The sequence below is a fragment of the Loxodonta africana genome, chromosome 11, assembly GCF_030014295.1.
Source record: "Loxodonta africana isolate mLoxAfr1 chromosome 11, mLoxAfr1.hap2, whole genome shotgun sequence".
Lineage (NCBI taxonomy): Eukaryota > Metazoa > Chordata > Mammalia > Proboscidea > Elephantidae > Loxodonta > Loxodonta africana.
Window position 1 is genome coordinate 50483223 of NC_087352.1, and position 20589 is coordinate 50503811.

Below are 20589 nucleotides of genomic sequence, written 5' to 3' on the forward strand. Positions count from 1 at the left end.
CAAGATGAGAGCGGGTGGAGGCACCAGGAAAAGAATCATTACAAATAAAGTCTCATTAAAGAAACTTGTCATTTCCAAGCACTATTTTTTTATGATTATTTTCCAGCTATTCAAATGTCATTTTCCTTGGCCAGGCTGAGCAATCCCACAGCCCTGCACTCTGTCTGTAACAGCTCTTGCCACACTGCTTTATTGCTCATTAGATTACCTGCCATCCTAATAGATTATAAGCTCCATGAAGACAGTGGCCATGATTACCCATGATTATCTTGTGCGTCATCATATTCTCCAGTGCCTACAGCCATGTGATAAATAGCTGGTCAACAAGGGCGAGGAAGAGGAGGGAAGGGAAAAAAGACTGAAAACGTGGTTTGACATATAGACTAATCAGAACATTTACTTAAAAAGTTGTTTTAATTGTTTATTATTTACCAGAAGCAATTCTACATGAAATACGCAGTAGTCATAAATGAAGTTTTAGCATAATATGTCCCATGTATGACATCTATTTTATAGACTCTTGCCACTTTCACTTCTAAGGAGCATTTTGGCTGTACTTCTTCCAGGATAGATTGTTTGTTCTTCTGGCAGTCCATTTTGGCTACCAGGAGTAAATGGCCCCAAATCAGTCCTGCTTAAGGACCACTGTTCTAGTCTAATGATTCTTAAAGCTATCCCCTCCAAGTCAGGTGAAGTGAGATATATTGTATTCAAAAGAGATCATATCAAAAGCAGAAAAAATAGGAGAAAGAAACTACAAGTAAAAGACAATAGGTTTGAAGTACCTGTAAAGATCTAAGCGGAGATGAAGGTCACTGAACTAAATGGGATCTCTTTCTTTTTTCTTTTTTCAGTCTGCAGCATCCAGCCCAGTACCCTGCTCTGAGTATGTGTGCAGTACAACTTGGTTAAATGATCTAACACTGCTTTGAGTTTTAGCTAGCATGTTTTAAAACAGATTGATGGAAGTTTATGCTGTTGAACTGACAGGGTTGTTTCTTTAGGGACACAGAAAGTCTATCACTCTAATGAAAGGACACAGTACTCTAAGAATAATATCCAATCTGATAAAGAAGTCTGAACTCAGAACATTTAATTGAATTTAATCTTCAATCAGAATTAACTGCTGTTTTTTTTTTCCTATGGCATCCTTTTCCTATTATATCTGTTTTATCATATTTGTGTTTTAAAATTGCGTGTAACTAATTAATCAACCAATTGATTAGGGACTGCATCTTTCAATCTTCTATTTATCTCCAATAAACTACTACAAGATGATTTTTCATCCCCTTACAGGATTCAGTATTAAAGTTCCAGCAAAGGGAAGACACGCAGTTTGGTTTTTTTCCCCTTTCATTAATTAAACAGACAAACAAAAATCCACTTCGAACTACTTATAAAACTATGGTAAAAAAATTTGGGGATAACTGAAATAATACTTAAATCTTAAACCAAAAATATCCCCTGAAGTCTTCTTAAAACAAAACAGTAGTCTAGCTTAACCAGTAAATAATATCTGCCTTGAACCTTGTGCTCTTTTAAGGAACTATCTACAGGGAATCAAACTGACAACAGCAACTTGAAAGGTTAGATAAGAACATTAGGTGGGCAGTGAGTTTATATTAATGAAGGGAGAATAATTTACAAAATGAGGGCAAGAATGGCTTCTTAACTTAAAGAATGTAATCAATGTCAATGAAATGTACATGTAGAAATTGTTGCATTGGTGTATGTTTTGTTGTGTATATTTTCAACAACAAAAAATTTAAAAAGTTACTTTAAAAAACGGTTTAAATGTAAAAAAAAAAGGGGATGATTTTGATTTTTCGACATTTCCTTTTAATTTCTTTCCATTCCATGTTTTTCTCTCTGGACTGTCCACAAGCACATTTTACTCTAATAAAGTTAAAGAAAATGTAAAAGCATCTACACAGTACCTGGATTTAAGAAAAACCCAAACCAAACCCACTGCCATCGAGTTTATCCCCACTCACGAAGGCCCCATAAGACAGAGCAGAGCTGCCACATAGGGTTTCCAAGGAATGGCTGGTGGATTTGAACTGCCGACCTTTTGGTTAGCAGCCGAACGGTTAACTCCTGTGCCACCAGGGTTCCATACCTGGATTTAGGAGATATTAATTTTTCCTTCTTCCTATGTATCGTTCAACATAATTACTAAGATAAAGCTATATTTTTGCCAACTTGATAATAGAGGTCAGATTCGATAATCATATCTTATTTTTAAGAGTAAAATACTATCGTGAATTTTAAATTCTAGAAACATTAGCATACTTCAAGTAAAATCAACCATAGGTATAAATTTAGAAATTTTTATATCTCAGTTGAGTTTTCTAAAAACAATGAGATTAAAATCTGCAGTTTTGAATATATAACGAGTAGATATATTTCTGTGTTTCAAGGTACTCCATTTTCTAAAGCAAAATACCTAGATTAATTTCACCAGTGTCATGATATCATCTGAGTGGGGAGGGAGAGACATGTAAAATGGTGGCATAATAAAGAAACCTTCAAGTAGAGGTAGAGAAGAAAGATATTCTCATAGCAAAGCTCCCAAAAAGCCTGAGGAAGAGCCATCACTTTCTGTGGCACTCTCTACCTAGGCAGCCTACGAATTTCTCCTACTGGTGAAAGTATTGAAGATCAATTATATCTATATGAATTACACTGATATATAACCTCTATGATTCCGGTTATAAAAATATTAGGTGGATTAGCCAAATGATATAGTTTTAATTTTACCTTCAAAATACAGAAACTTATTATATCGTAAGAATCACATAATAAAATCTTCATGCTTTATTCATGTTGTTGTTGCACTGTTGTGTGCTGTTGAGTCAATTCCAACTCATTGCAACCCTATATGACAGAGCAGAACTACCCCATTGGCTGTAATCTTTATGGGAAGGAGCCCTGGTGCTACAGTGGTTAAGTACTTGGCTGCTAAGCAAAAGTTGGTGGTTCTAACCCACCAGCCTCTATGGGGGAGAAAGATATGGCAATCTGTCTTGGAAGTTCTATGGGGCAGTTCTACTCTGCCCTATAGGGTTGCTATGAGTCAGAATAGACTGGATGGCAATGGGTTGATCTTTACAGGAGCAGATCGCCAAGTCTTTTCTCCTGTGGAGCCAATGGTGGGTTCAAACCAAGAACTTTTCAGTTAGCAGCTGAACACATAACCATTGTGCCTCTAGGGCTCCTCTGCTTTATTTATATTTCTATTTAACACTGTGATAGAAGTATTAATACAATCGCACAGAAGAAAGCAATGAGAGTCACGATAACTGATATCATTTGCAAATGATATAATTGTGTACAGCTGAATAACCCAAAAAAGTCAATGGAAAAATTTATATATAAAGAGTAAGAAAAATTTTAATAATATCAGGTTATATGACCAAAAAAATTTATAGTATTCATGTAAATAAACAAAAATCCATTACAAGGTGCAATGAAAGAACAATAAATTACCTAAGCAACAACTTAATAAGAAATGTCCAAAACCATATGAGAAAAATATTAAATCTCCTGAAACACATAAAAGTAGACTTGAACAAACGAAAAGACATACCATATTCTTGGATAGGACTCTAACGCTATAAAGATGTCAGTTCTCCCTGTTTTAGTGTATAAATTAAACGAAATCTCAATTTAAATGTCACCAGGCTTTTTTCCCTCCTAGAGCTAGACAAGTTGACTATGAAGTTCATTTGGAAAAACAAACAAGCAAGAATGGCCAGGAGAACCCTTAAAAAGGAGAGCCTTGTGGGAGAAGGGGACAGAACTACTAAATTTTAAAATACGAATTAGCCAGGATACCTAAAAAATAGATGAAACCACGTATGGAAATTTAACATACATTAAGTACTTTTGGGATAACTAGATGTTGTTGTTGTTATTAGCTGCTGTTGACTCAGCCCCCAGGTCAGGGTGACCCCATGCATAACAGAATTAAAGGCTGCCCAGTCCTGTGCCATTCCCGTGACCGGTTACCGATTAAGCCATTGTGATCTACAGGGTTTTCATTGGCTGATTTCTGGAAGTCGATCACCAGGCCTCTTTCCTGGTCCACCTTAGTCTGGAAGCCCCACTGGAACCTGTTCGGAATCATAGCCACATACAAGCCTCAAGAAAGACTGCTGCTGGCTGTGCATGAAGTGCGTTGGCTGGAGATGGAACTGGGTCTCCCACATAAAAAAAAAAAAAAAAAATTCCTCCCACGTACGAGGCAGGAATTCTACCACTGCACCACTGCTGCCTTCATGGGTAACCAGACAGCCATATGGAAAATGTCATCAAGCAGGACCAAAGCCTAACTAAACAGCTACTTAAAGGGAAAAAATGGAAATGATAGAGGTATTAGAAGAAAATGTGGAGTAATTCTTGTAGTGAGAAAAACATCCCTAATTTTGACACAAAATCCTGAAGCGCTAAGAGAAAGAGTTGATAAATTAATTGAATTATCAGGAAAAAACAAAACCCCATGAGCAAAGCAAAAGAGACAAATGACAAACTGGGAAATAGCTGAACCTTATGTCATATATAAGGAGTTAATAATCAAACAACTCCACATAAAAGCAAGCCAGAGATGTGAAATGTTACGTGAAAAGAAAAGCAAAACACTCTTAGTCATACAAAAAGATGCTAACCTCACTCCTAATAAGAAAAATGCAAAATAAAACAACACTAAGATTTCATTGCTCACTTATCAGACTGACAAAATTCCAAAGCATGACAATACACTTTACTGAAAATGGCGTAGGGAAAGATGCCCTCACATACATTGCCGTTGTTTTTCCAGATGCAAAATGGGACAACCCCTATGGAGACTCTAACAAAGTTAAATGTGCATTTATCCCTGGGTCCAGAAATTTAATCTCTAGGAATGTATTCAAGATGCACTATCAAAGAATGAGGGGAGCTATGCATAATGCTATTCACTGCAGCCCTACCCATGATATCAAAGACTGGAAAGAACCCACATGTCCATTAATAGGACACTTGTTGAATATAATGTGGTTCACCCCCCAAAATAGAATATTACACAGCTATTAAAACAAGGAGGGTGGCATTGGAAATGTCTCTAGGACACAATTTTCAGGATATGTTGTTAAATGAGAAAAGCTAGGTGAAGGTGTGAGTAGCATGCAGCTGTTTATCTAAGGAAAAGGGATGTATAGATAAATATATGCATTTGCTTATATTTAAAAAGGGGCAGAAGTGTAAACAAAAAGAAGTGATTACCTGTAGAGAGAGAGAAAATAAAGGCCACGGGGAAGGACGGAAGCTAAACACTCTTAATATACTTTGTTTTGTTATTTGACTTTAGAATCACGTTTGTTTTACAGAACTACAAAAATATGTTTTTAAAAAAGGCAATATAAAAATTGAAAGCAAAATGAAACAAATTAGCCTAATGTGTATCAAGTTGGTGGCGTAACTGCACAGAGAAGAACTATTCCGAGACTTTTAAGCACAGTAATTTAACCGTACATCTCCAGTGGATTAGTCCCTAAGGAGGAAAAGAGCAGTAAAAACAAACACAAACAAACAAAAAACATCCATGCAATGGTTTAGATAATCGTATTGTTTGTGGTAATTTCAATATTATTCTAAACTGTCATAGGTGTATTGTAGGAAAAGGTAAATGAGTAATTACACAGATGTCATTTAGAAACAGGATTATAATAGTGAAATAGATACAGATGTAACCTTAATGAAATGAAGTCAAAATTCTGTAGCCCTAAATTTGAGGGGAAGTATTAGTAGAAATTCAAAGTATTACATACAGGCAATCCCCAGGTGACGAATGTCCAACTTATGTACAACCGGTAGTTACGAAACAACCCCTGTAAAGCCTATTATGTTAGAAATTCAAGGCACATACAATGGTTCATAATAACAAACAGGCCCTACTTTGCGATGTGCACCAAAACATTATTATTATTATGTTAAAGATGTTTTCATGTATCTGGAAGTATTTCTCTAATGTTTTTCACATATAGAAAGGTACACTATACACTATATAGTAAGACAAATATTTGACTAACCACCATTAGATACAAACTATACCTAACTGTTCTGACTTACAAATTTGAGTTAAAGACTGACTTAGGATCGGAACTTGTTCATAATTTGGGGACTGCCTGTATACTTTAAGGTCCAGATAAAAGTGTGTATGTGTATGTGCACCAAAAACACCCAGCAAACAGTGAAGAGTCAAGTAGCAGTGAGCACCTCTAGCACTCAGTTTGTGATCTGAAAATACCACTGCTCCCTAAAAGGAACCAGACTCCTACATGAGCTGATTCAGGTCTAAGTCAGGAAATGTACAAAATGAGCCTTGACTACCTTGTCAGCTATCACAGACCACAGGGCCATATCAAAAAGACTCAAAGCCAACTAAAGAGGCTCCCACTGACCAAAGATGGAACAAACTGAGCACTGATAGAGAAAACTACAATGGATCAAAACATAAATGTGTTTCAACCCATAATAATAGTAAAAAAAAAAAAAATCATCTCAAGTATTTGTCCTGCCCTTCCTGAACTGTAGCTCAGGGTATCAAATAGTTTTTGAGGGAAAGATTCTTTTTAGAGAAGTATTCCAGCTAATAAATGAATAAGGCACATTAAAATTATAACAATAGGATTTGCCACTCTAATGAAAAGAAAGGCAGAGATCACCAGAGTACAAACTTCCTCATTTCTTCCACAAATAAACCACAAGGAAAAAGAGAATGGGAGGTGGAAGAGGGTAGAGGCAGGTAAAGAGATGATGGATAAATGGAAAGATGGATGGAGATAGGTGGACAGATGGGTGGACAGATGGGTGGACGGATGGATGGGGGGACGGGCGGACAGACAGACGGATGGACGGATGGATAGATGGATGGATGGATGGAAATCCTATAGATTTAAGAGACATTGTATCAGTCAACTTCAATACATCATTTTTTATTTGAATTCTAAATTGAATAAACAAACTAAAAAAAACTTATGAGACAATTGTGGAAATATTAAAACTGAGTTATCTGATAATATTAAGTTTTAATTTTGTTGGCATGATAATATTATAAAAAAGTCTTTGTCTTTTAAGATAGAAATTTAAATATTTAGAGATAAGGTGATATTGTGTCTAAGAACTGCTTCAATATAATAAAGGAGGAGGTAGGGGTAGAGATGAAATAAGATTGATCATAAGTTGGTAATAGTTGAAGCTAGGCAATAGGTAAACGGAGGTCCATTTACATTATTCTCTCCTTTTTGTATGCTTAAAATATTCCAAAATAAAGTTTTTAAAAATTAAATAAGAAAGCATATCTTTTATCCAAAACCAGTCTATAGGATTAAGCTTTGTATTCAAACACATCATCTAACAAACCTTCCTGATAGCTCTACTCAGTGACTCCAAGAGTAATAAAAGATTTTCTGATTAGTAAGAAATGTTAATATAATCCCTTTGAAACAGTCTGTTTGATGTGTTTTTCTCCCCAACCCCTTATCTCTCCACCAATCACTACTGAGGATGGTGTGGCACATAATTAAAGAAAAGGAAGATGTAAGACTACTTTTGTTAGAAGTTTTTAAAAACGCTTTTGTTAAAAGCAAAAAACCTCACTCATCTCTGTTACCCCTCCCCAGTTTGACTGGTAAACATCAAGAATGAATATTTCTTCTGCCCATGCATACCACAGGGCCAGAGGTCATGTGCAGCCAATGATAAAAAGAGGAAGTACGTGCAGAATTAACTACATAACAATTCCTCAACCAAAAATTCAATTCAACATAAACCTTCTTGCTGAATGAGTCTTTAAATAGTGCCAAAGAAAATAATAACTAAAACTTAAGTAACATGCTTCTTAAGAAGGTGCACAAATAGATTTACTGATTCCACATAGGAAATGTCACAGAAAATTTAATGCATTGGCAAAAAGAAAAAAAGGATGTCCAAATTAAAAGATTTAGCCTCACCAAATGATGATTCATTAAGTCAAATAGGCAAAAAGTGATTATTGCAGAGGTTTGCGAAATGGGTCATGGCTATTAAAAGATGACTGAACACATATGAATCTATGCTCACATGATACAATTACAGTTTATAAGAACAACTAAGTTCTAAAACCAAACAGCTGGCCAATCCATATCCGCAAGATTAGCATATTTTAAAACAAAATAACGAAGTATGTATCAACCTTTACTATAGTGTATTCAAAATTGCTTCTGTGCTTAAAGAAAATAACAATTTTCAGAAAATATGCTTAAAGCACATACTATGCTAGCACTCTGCAAGGTGCAACCTACTATTCAGAACACAGTCATTTTCTGGAGAAATAAAAAATATGTATTTCCCGGGCTGCCATACAGAACCATAAGAGTTATAAAGAAAATGGAACTTGTCCTGCATGATAACAAATTTTAGCAATTGTCCTGTTGAAGGGAAAGTTTGTATTGGCTCTTTCCCTACTCTGTCATGTATCACTGTATCATTGTGTATGTGTGTGTGTGTATTGTGTGTGTGAGAAAGAAAGAGATAGAGAATATGAACCATTTGTTAGAGTAAGAAGGCGTATTTAGGGAACAGATAGTTCAGTAGTTTTTGATTGTGCTAGATAGGACTTCTGAAGACAAAAGAAGAGCATAAGGATTTCACCGCACAAGAAATGAAATATTTTTTAACTAAAAAGTAAAAATTTGAACTGCCTAAAAAATAATTTAACACTTTTCTGTTTTTTTTTAATATAAATATTGAAACTCTGGATAAGATTTCACATACAAGTCTACTACCTAAAATGTTTTTAAAAACAGATTTATTCATTCTCATTTCACACAAAACAAAAAAACTGAGATAGAGATAAGGAAGTCCAGAAGCTAAGTGATTTATCTGGGTTTACAACTCACTCACGGTGGAGCAGGACAAGGAACCAGATCTTGCAACTGACCTCTTTCTGTTGGGCTTCCCAACCAATAACCTTGCTCAGTAAATTAGTCACATACATCATTAGAAAGATACCTTGAAAAAACAGTAATTTTCTCTGACTTGCAAACTGTGACATTAATAAACTGGTTGAGGTGGGTGTGAAGTTTAGTAGAACCACCTTTTGCAATTCTCCCCCTCCTGCGCCCTACCGTTTCTCCTAAGAACTACTGCACTAGAGACCCTTCTCTGTAAGAGTGCTCAGTGATGAAATGTAATGAGGAGGCTTGGGCCCAAGTGTCCTATTCATGTCTATTGGGAAAAGCTTGGATGTTCTCAGAATCCCAATTATACCTCAAAAATAGGTCACATATGAGATTACATGGTTACTCTAAACCCTAAGAAAATATTTTATTTAAAGCAGCATGACTCTTTAGATTAAGACAGCAAGTATCCATCCCTCCACTCATCACCCAGAACTCAGAAATTCATTCCTAGTTTAGCTTCTCTGAGCTTAATATTACTTGCTTTGAAGACTGATCCTTGCATTAGGTAGGAAACAAACAAAAAATTAAACCCAGTGAAGAAAAAACCTTCTTCACTTCATGCCTGAGATATAAAGATATCTCAAAAATAAGTTAATTTACATCTTTTTATCCCCAAACTATGCCAGAACTTATTTAATAATGTTTAATTACTAGAGTGATGTAATTTAATGATGACTTAAAATCAGCAGGATTATTCATGACCCTCCTCCTCTTCCATTTTCATTCCCCAAAGCTGGGGACGCTCTTTAGTTCAAATTCATGTTTCAAATCTAAGCATCATCATCTTTTCCTAGTAAAACACGAAGCCCTTTCATAAGGAAGAACTGTGAGTTTAGCACTGACATTGACTGTAGAAACAATTTTTAAAAAAACAACAAGCAATAAAGTAAGTGGCAGTGGCTGTTTTCATCTCTAAATCAAGCAAGGAAAATCTTTTCAAGTGATGGCTAAGTTCTATAAAACAAATACAGAAAATACGTGGAGAAAAAATTATAAAAATACTAAGTACTGTTACAGCTGAATGGATTGGCATTTAATAGGCTGAAAGAAACCAGATCAATCTCAATCTTGCTGAGGTCAATTCGAGTGCTCGAACCAATAAAACATATTTTTTTTTCTTTTTGTTTGTATACTAAAAACCTAAAGGTACTAAAATATTAACCAAGTCTGCAAATGTCATGCACAATGAGACCATTTATAAATATTAGAACACTTTTAAAATAGATATTTGTATCAAAATCTACCTAATAAAAATAGTGGATATAATAAATCATTAGGACAATATTACTAAGGAAAAATATAAAACACTGTACCTCCAAAAAGAGAGGGAGGAGGAAAATAGACTAACCAAAGGTATTTTAGTATAATTAGATCATTTTAATCCTAGAATTTATAGGACTAAATTTAAAGAATAAAATTTACCACTAGCTATTACAATCAAAATATTATAGGTAATATAGGTTCATATAACCTTCTTACAGTTACTGTTTCTGTCCAACCATCAGATCCAGCCTGTCACATGTGGGCCACAACAACTTTTAAAGTAAAATATTAAAACAATGCAAATACATATAATAACCAATCGACATAAAAAGATAATAAAATAAAAATATGGTATAAAAATACAAATTTCTCGTAACGCAATCAAAATTGGATTAATGCATATTCAGGGTCTGAGATTTAAAATGTCACAGGATTATCAACTCAACTTTGTGCTCTGTAAAAACAAGCTGAATGTGACACTAAATATCTGTACTGGAATTATCTGTAGTAGAATAAAGAACATTTATATTTAAAAGCTTACTTACTTGTTTTATTACAAAGACATGTTCCCATATTCATGTGCAGTGTTTTGTAAAGTACTCTATTTCCATTAGCATTATACATTTTTGTTCTTCAGCAAATCAGCAAGAGACTAATGGCACAAATCAATACCATATTCTTCATGGCAACTAATATCAGGTCATTTGTAATAGCAAAGGCCACTAGGACCTCAGCTAAAGGTGTATCAAGCATTTCCATTTGAACACCATTTTTTAAAAAAGAGGATGTTACAGGTTGAGTGAGTTTCTCTTTTATAAAATAGCCTTTATAGACTTGAGTGCCTTCAACTTCTTAAAGCACTAAAACACCTCAGAGAAAGTCAGCCATGCCTCCTACAGGCCTTGCCATCAACTGCAACTCTGGGAGAGGTGACAAACATCTGCGTTGAAGGGAGGGGAGAGTAAGAGACTTATGAAAGAGCCAAAGAAAAGGGCATGAAAAAATGACTGAAATTATTTCGAATACTCTCAGTCCTAGGAGTTTTTCCACAGAGGTAAGCTGAATACCAAAATTCCCTAAAGTGGGATAACAGGGAAAGAGGAAGGCAAAGAGTGGCCACACTTGACAGAATTCCCTATCTCCTAACTGTTACACAAGGAGCATGTTGTTGAATTTCCTTATGCCCACTACATGCTTTGTTGCATAAAGTGGGAAAACGTCACAGGACTCCTATTGATAACCTGAAACCAGACTGTTGGCTATGTAGCTATATGACCTCTTCCACAGAGAAGTTGCCTGGCAGCATGAAGTAACTCAATCCTACGGAGTTCCTCACCTACAGCATCACTTGATAACAGAGAGTTTTCTGTTTGACACTTAGAAATAAACTTTAAATAACCAACTCACTCAGTAATGCTTTCAATTTTAATTTGCCACTTTACTGCTCTAAGACTTGTAGAAAGGATGTAAGAAAAATAACAAGAATATTAAATATTACCTCAAAGGACTCAAATCACATGAAATTAAAGGATTTCCCTTTAGATGGCCATGGCCAATTAAGAAGAAATTTCATTGTTATTCCATTAGGTTAGTGGCCAAATATAGATAAGTAGAACAGTTTAATGCTGTTAAATACACGATCAGTCTAGAGTGCTTAAAATTAAGCTCCATAGCTCTGACACTCTGGGAGAAAAAAGAGGAGCAAATCCCTTAGGTCTCAGTGAAACACGGCAAACAGATGCAATACAGATACTGTGTGCTTTGCATAATACAGTTTGTCTGAAGACAAACCCCTTCTACCTCATAAAAATTCCCACAGAACATGAAGTTGTCTTTGCCTGTATCTTTCCGTCATAATTCAATACTTCCCTTTTCTGATCGTAGTGTACAATCATTTCCAAATGGTTTTGTGAACACTGTAAAACAACTATTACGGATGTTTCTGAGGAAATCTCATCCTTTAACCTCAGCTGGTTTACAAGACAGGCATTACAAAAGGGGCATTATAGAATTATCAGTTCTTCATGAGCAACCAAATGATTTTTCTTTTCTGTCTCCAATTTTAACTAGAATATTCTAGCCTCAAAAGAAAGAGACACCCAGAATGCAACAAAAGACCAAAAAAAAAAAGTCCTCAAGTAAGCAGAATATGAGCAGTCAACAGGGACACCATAAACTCCGTACACTAAAGCTCAGGTGTTTTTTCATCAGAGTTCTTATTCTTAGACAATTTATTCTTATTTTATATTTAACTTGAATAAGCTTAGTTACCTATCTTCCACATTCCCAGGACACTGGAAACAGCAAATGAGAAATCAGGGCAGAAGCTACTAGTGGTGAGACAAAACAGCCCAACAACAATAAAAATTGGTAACAATGACTAGGTGATAAAAAGAGGAGGAAAGAATATTATGAAAAATAGAATATGAAATGCAAAAGGCATATCCATTGGGTATTTTTTATTTTCAGATAAATAGGTCCACATACTCAATAAGCAAGTAGTTGTAATTTTAAAAAATGAGCCAAACAACAACTCTGGTTACTGAGAGGAGGTTTAAAAAGCCAGAGCTACATGGAATTCCTTCTTAAAATATGTGTATTTTAAATGATTTTTTTCTTAATTTCAGCCCCTAGTTAATTTAAAACCCTTAGTTGTCCAGAAAGTCATTCTTAAGAAGATGCACTCCGAGTTTCAAATTACAGAGGAATACATGAAAATAGAAAGAAGGAAGTAATGCTATATACTTCAAGGCCTTTGGCAGAGGAAGACTCACTTAAATTCACATTTATCAGAAGCCCTCCCTATCCTTTCCCCACACTCTCCCCACCAACAAGCCCTGAAAATATCTGCCTACCAAAGAATGTACTCATATTTAAATTATTTTTACCAGCTACAGTATACTTTTCTCCTACCCCTGTAATATACAGTTCCATCTTACCTTCTTATATATTGTTGGTCCATCCACATTTGTGCTCAGAATGGCCATTACTTTATAATCATCAGAAAAGTGACTTCAATTCCAGGTTAAAAATAGGTACTACAGTGTGGCATGTTGAAAGTCAAACCCAAAACACTTACTAGGAGTGTAGTTCATTGAACAAAGAAATCCTATTCTGTTTCCAAGGGGGAAGAAAAGACGAGCCTAACCCTGGTAACCTTAACACAAAAGGAAGATAAAAGGCAGGGACTCGATAAGAACAAAGGATTGTGTTTTCTGATGACATCAATATGTATTAAACACGATGTGTTACACATCCTTCTATCAATATCTGATGTGATAAATTTGCAAATTAATACTGCATCAGCCATAACTGCATAAAATTACAACCACGTCTTCTTTAGAAAAGGTTTTGATTTATATAATTGCAGTGACTTTTATGTGTTTAATGTTTCTGAAACTAAAGGAGGAGATGAGCCACTGTGAGCAAGCAGAGTACAATGTACAAGAAATAATTACGCTTGTGACCTCATGGCCTAGAAGGTCACTCTGCATCACAGGCCAAAGGAAATCAGGAACCATCAGCATTTACCTCAGAGTAGTCACCGCCTGGAATGAAGGGCAAGTGTGGGCATATTTCATAAACTAGCAGGTGCTTGACCTCATAAAAAAGTCAATTATCAAAATGCTACATGTAGAATGTCACAAATAGGAAACATATGAAATCAGGTTCTGCAAAATATCTTCCCTTCAAAATAAACCCGTGACAACTTACAACATTTTATCTTCATCTCAATTGTAAGACAACAATGTCACAAAAAAGATTTTAATCCTTCTTTGGTAAGAATAATCAATAGAATTTTTTTTAAGTGCTTGGGAACATAAAAGTGATAACGAATACAGGCTAAAGAATGGTAACTCAGAAAACATTTACAATATTTATATATCAGTATTACAAGAATGTACGCAGTGTTGATAATTCACATCCTGTTACCCTCAGAGATGGAATCACAATGCATTTATCCACTAATTTTCTGTCAGAAATTAGGCATTAAAACTGCACACTGACCACATTTGGAAGGGATAAAATAATGCTTTCCAGCTGGTCCAAGAGGGATCCCTGGGGGAGCAGTGATTAAGCGTTTGACTGTTAACCGAAAGGTCGGCGGTTCAAACCTATCAGCCGCTCCACAGGAGAAGGATACGGCAGTCTGCTTCCATAAAGATTACTGCCCTATGGGGCAGTTCTACTCTGTCCTATTGGGTCACTGAGTCAGAATCAACTGACTTGAAGGCAACAGGTTTGGTTTTTTGTTTGTTTTAAAACTGGTTCAAGGACAGAGCTCCATCCCCTGAAGCAAGATTCTCCTATCACTCAATTAGGACTTGGTCATTATGAAAATGTGTGAACTGACATTTCAGTGAAGGCAGACTATTGCTTCTTTTTCTTTCCCAGTGATCTCCTGTCTATTGTCACAAACCCTGGACAATAGAAATTAAAGTGAACTCCGAAGCAGTGGCAATAAGGAGAACAGAACTATAGAAGACAGAGTAGGAAAGGAAAGGGGCCAGCCTGCCCACACTGACTGCATGTGTTATGCACTGTGTTGGATGCTTTACAAAAAGTTCCTCGTTTCACCCTCTCAACGGTCCTGGGAAATGGGCAGGCAACATGGCAGCAGCAGGTAATGTCATTTGGGTCACAGGGAAGAGAAAGTGTAACTTGTGGACCTCAGTCCCTCATTATCATCACCCAGTACGGCTGTAAGCAAGAATCTTTGGCAAAGGGCTGCTATAGATTAAAAAAAAAAAAAAAAAAGGAAAAGTAAATTGTCTTATAACTACTCTTCAGTGGCCTATCCCAAGTTATCAATAGGTTTTTCCTAATCCTCTTTCTCTTATAACCCACACTCTACTTAACCATTTCCCCTCAACCCACACCAGCCTGTCCCAACTGACTGTTGGCAGTGGGAAAACCTAGAAAAGTGTAAATCATATGATCAGGAATGAGTAAGGGCGAGGGGAAAAGTGCTCCTGGAATGCAAAACTGGCCACAGTTTTTCACATTGACTGGAATCTTCTGGTATCTTATTTAGGCACATTACGTAATAAAAGCCATTTGTAGGCTTATCTGAAAGCCTAAGGAAAGCAACGGGTCAGAAGCCAGCTGACTTGAGTTCTCATCTTAGTCCCAGCTCAATCACTTACTGACTTTGGACCCAGGGAGAGTCACTACCCGCTTTAAGCCTCAGACTCCAGATCTCTAAGATGAAGGGCTGGCACAGTCCATCAGCCCAGTGTGACACTGCTTCTGGTAAGCGTAGTATTTTTCTGAATTTCAGACAAATATTTAACAAAAGTACTCTTAGCACAAAGCTCAGTCATAAGTTAGGAACTGCCATAATTGCATAGGCAATTACTATGTATTGAAAAGCTCAGGATGATTAATTATAAGAAAATATCTGAGGAATGCTGTACTTCCAGGTACAGTGTTTAATATTTTAATATGTTACCTACTTTGGTGATAAAAGAAAATTCCTACGCTCGAGTAGCTTTTAAAATGATACTATATGCTGCAACTTGCTACAATAACTCCTCAAACTTTAAAGGCAACGATAGAGGCAGTTTCACCAGAAGCACGTGGGTGGCAGGTGTGGACTGTCCACCAGCTGGCTCCATAACCTTTTGATCCTTTTGGACAGCAAATCTGTTCAACAGCCCTATGTGGTCATTCCTCATTTGTTGTCTGTTTTCTTCTCTTTTCATATGTTCAGAATCCCCACTCCTTTAGCTTGACATCCTTTTATTAAAATAGAAAGCTCCGAGTAAAGCAAACTAAAACTAATTTTACACTCAGTCAGCGTAAAGATTTCAGAATACATTAATGGATTATATCAGGAGTTGTTAGTATGTGATATTTCAGTTACATACAGAATTCATGTTTGCTTATTTATTCTTTTCCTATGAAATATACAACTACAGAGATTAACAAGATTAAAATCTTAAATGAGCCAACCTTCGGCTAATTTATAAAGTACTCTATGATACTCTAACTAAATATTAAGGGCTTTAATTACATAAACAGAAAGGCTTAAATTTGACCTAAGAACAACCTAGTTTATGCTTATTTAAACAATGAGACCCATCAAAGACTAATACTCTAACTGTTAATTTTCTGACCATTTTGTTGTTGTTGTTAAGTTTGATATGGCTGGAAAGGGCACTGTCTGAAAGCAGTGTTGATAAGCCAAATATCTGCTCATTCCTCCACGCCCACCCCAACCCCATAAGATCAAAGACTGCGGAGCAGAATAAATAGTGGTTAAGAGGATGGGTTTTGAAGTCTAACAGTCACTTAGTAACCAAGAAAGCGTCAAAGTTTTTTAATCTTTCTTGGCCTCAGTTATCTCATCTGCAAAGAAAAAAACGGGGGGGGGGGGGCGGGGGAGGTGATAATAGTGCCTACTTTCCAGGGTTATTGTTACGATTAAATAAGTACTCAGCCTAAAATGCGACATAGGGAAAGTGATCGACTAATGGCAGGTATTATCACTGTTTTATTTATATTATAGGAGCCCTGGTGGTACAGTGGTTAAAGTACTTGGCTGCTAACTGAAAGGTCAGCAGTTTGAACCCACCAGCCACTCTATGGGTGAAAGATTTCGCAATTTGCTTCCATAAAGATTTACAGCCTTGGAAACCCTATGGGGCAGTTCTACTCTGTCCTATAGGGTCAATATGAGTCGGAATCGACTCAATGACAATGTTTTTTTACGTAGGGTATATTGTATCCTCTCTGGACCTGCTAACAGACCTCAATACTCTCACCAAGTCTAGTAACATATGCATTTTTATCATTGCTTCAGGGAGTAATCTGTGGCTATGTTATGACTTTATCTTAAAGCTAGCTCATTTCTCTTCTTTCCAGGAGAAAATAAAATGGTATCCATACCAATTGCTAATGGCACCTCTCTTTCCAAACTGTCAAGAATACAACACTGAACAATTCTTCGGTATTTCCCTTAGTCCTTCATATACAATCGATATAAGCAAAGCTTGGAAATTATCTTTAATTCTTCACTATCTACATTTAGGTCTGGGCCCCTTTTCCCCTTCTGTTACAGCCTCCTAGCTACTTATTGTGCTTTAATCCATCCCCCACTCTATACTCCAACCAACCTGTTGCTGTCAAAGTCGATTCCAGCTCACAGCGACCCTATAGGGCAGAACAGAACTGTCCCATAGGGTTTCCAAGGAGCAGCTGGTGGATTCAAACTGCTGACCTTGTTGTTAGCAGCCAAGCTCTTAACCACTGTGCCACCAGAGTTCTCACTCTATACTATACTAAATAAAGATGTCTGGAAACTGTTTCTCAATATTTCCAAAATTGCACACACCTTTTAAAAGAATGTCTACTGGTTTGCTATTGCCTAGTTTCATCTTCAACCAATGGAGGTCAGACTTTTATTTTATATCACTTCACCATTTGATATGCCGTTTAGACTGATTCCTTGTATTTGTTCTCCTGCTAGTTCATTAGCAATGTTACATGTCTCCAACCAGAGTATAACTGGTTTGTAATTGTATGTCATTTTTTATTTTTTCTTTTAATACCCAAGATATGCAGTATAGTGCTATGCTCACAGTTTGTCCTTAAATTTGAGGATCTTCCTTGAATAAGGTTTATGATTAGCTGGTAGCTAATTCTATTTGTTGGAATATTATGATGTTAGTGGTCACAAGTAACTGAAAAAAAAAAAACAGCACAATTCTGCTTTTGAGTATTATTAAATACTCAAAAGCAGAACTCTTTTCATTCCAATCTTTTTTTTGTTATTTTTTTATAGAAATTTATTTTTAAAACCTACACATATTTGAATAAGAACTTTAAGCCTGACACCTTATATACAGTCCATTATGTCTACAAGCTCTGATCTTTTAAATGATAACAGTCTCAGTAAGCAAATGAAAACCAATACTCACTCAGTACATACTGCTACCCAAAGAGATCAAAGAATTTTAATTGCAGTTGTTAATGTGTGATGTTTCGACTACATGTAAAATACGTTTGTATTTTTATAGATAATGAATGTATTTATTTATTTAACAAACATGTAATGCTTACAATGGGCTACATACTGTTCTTGTTCTACGTGCTTAACGAAGACGGGCTCATTCCACACTCATAGTAACAGTAGAAAATACTATTATCTTTATCTGTGACAAATCTGAGCCTCAGAAAGATTAAGTACCCAAAGCCACATGGCTAAAAATTAAACAGTTATCCAGGGGCACCTTAAAGAATGGCCTGGCAATCTATTTCCAAAAATCAAACCCTGAAAACCCTATGGGGCACAGTTCTACTCTGACACCATGGAGTCTCAGTGAGTTGAAACTGACTCGACAGCACCTGGTACAGTCACCATTGACAAAGATCTGGCAGAGATAGGCTAGTCACAACAGTCTTCTCCTAACCCTTCTTGATTTTTTTTTTTTCATTTTCCTTCATGTATATCATGTACTGTCTGTCTTGACATATATAATAAGTATGTCGTTACTGAGAATAATTGGTATTGGCAAGAGGTCATTTAAAATAAATCCACCTAAAACCAGGGACAAATTTTCATAGTAAAAAGTTTTTTACAAGTTTGATTGAGATTTTATGTTTAAAAAGTGAAACTAATTTATTTTATCTTATAATCAGTAACATTTATGCTAAATTATAATTATGAACTCTTTTTCTTGGAAGCACAAAGAATGAATCAAATGAATTGTGGGTGAAGTATGCTTTTTCTGAAAAAAAAAAAGATGTCACAGTATAACTTCTCTTCAGTGAACATTTGACTTGCAGCATGATTGCAAAGTACAGCATTTTTGCGAAAAAAAAAAAAAAAAAAAAAACACTCAAAAACATCAACAATTTTCCCCAAGGCCTTTCCCAATCCATTCAAAATATATTCTTGTGAAAGAACTGTCAGTCAAAATCCATGCTAATTTTCTCTTTTTCAATAGTACACTGGTCTCGCTCTACCAGCTCTTATTTTTCAAGGACTCACAGTTCACAACTTCCACTTGCAAGGGATCTGCCTTATATTTGCACCTGCATATCATCAGATCAATATCTAAGAAGTTGGCACCCATAAGCTCAGTAAAGCAATACGCAGAGACAGACGTTAGTGTTAAACAGGGTAGGGTATTTGGGGATTAATTTTATAAGTCTGTTAGTGAATATTTTGATAGCAGATAACTTTTGCTTCCTTACCAAACTCCAAGCTGTCAGGATCCAGAAAAAGAAAAACCAGAATTTGGGGATCCCTTGTTTTCACGATAAGGTAAAGTACAGGTAGTTCCCGACTTATGACATATTCGAGTTACAACAAACTGTACTTACAACCATGGGGTATTTTTTTTTTTTGGTAAATCTTGTCGTTAGTAATATGTACTACATACAATCTCTCAGTATGTAATTTGCTGATGTCATCATATCTGTAAGTTTATATGCAATGTTTCCAATCCCCAAAGACAAATAAAGATTGAATTTATAAAGATATTGATAAGAAGAAATTAAAAAAAAATGAGGTTTTCAACTTATGTTAGAACCGACTTAGGATGGAGTCATTGGAACAGAACCCTGTCATAAGCCAGGGACTACCTGTACTCACTTTTGTTGACAGGTAGCAGCAAGCTTATTTATGACTTCTGGTACTTTTCCTAAACATGCATGCAATGATTTGTGGAAAAGCATGCAAACTCTTACGTGATATGACATGATCCATGTACTGAGGTAAATAAGGAGCCCAGGCATCAATGGTTTCCTTCCGTCCCGCCTGCTCGATTCTTCTCAGTTCTGCTAGAAGCAGGGCCTGTGCAGCTTCTCTGACCTAAGACAGCCACGGGTCCAAATGTAAGAAAAGAAGACATATCCATCTGTGAGGTAGTGAATACTTATTATAAACTGCTGTTGTTTGTTGTTAGCTGCCGTCAAGTTGATTCCGACTCATAGTGACTCTATAAAACAGAGTAGAACTGCTCCATAGTTTTCCAAGGAACAGCTGGTAGATTCAACCTGTCAGGTTTTGGTTAGCAGCCAAGCCTTAACCACTGTGCTACCAGGGTTCCTATGATAAACTAGAAAGTTCATAATGAATTAAAGACTAGTACATATAAAAATCACATTTTATTGCATAAGAAAAAACTACTAACCAAATAGTGAATTAAATACTAGAAGTGGAACAAAATGGATAACAGCAAATCATCAGAGACATTTTAATTAAGAATCTCATAGAAAAACATTTTAACACTAGTGGACAGGACTGTTTGAACAGTTAATCAGATTTTGGTTTAAAACTTGATTTTCTAAAACTTTTAAAACATTCTTGTACTTTAATGAAGCATATTTCATTTTA

At 35.9% G+C, this 20589-nt stretch overlaps 1 protein-coding gene across 7 annotated transcripts in view; it reads right to left on the reverse strand.

The window, feature by feature from the left end:
• The window catches only part of WDR7 (WD repeat domain 7), a 429516-nt gene that overhangs the window by 259422 nt on the left and 149505 nt on the right, over positions 1-20589 (reverse strand). For all 7 annotated transcript variants that reach the window (XM_064294478.1, XM_064294472.1, XM_064294474.1 and 4 more), the window contains one exon: positions 19941-20064. In XM_064294478.1, the coding sequence (XP_064150548.1) occupies positions 19941-20064 (124 nt within the window). The remainder of the gene's footprint in view (positions 1-19940; positions 20065-20589) is intronic.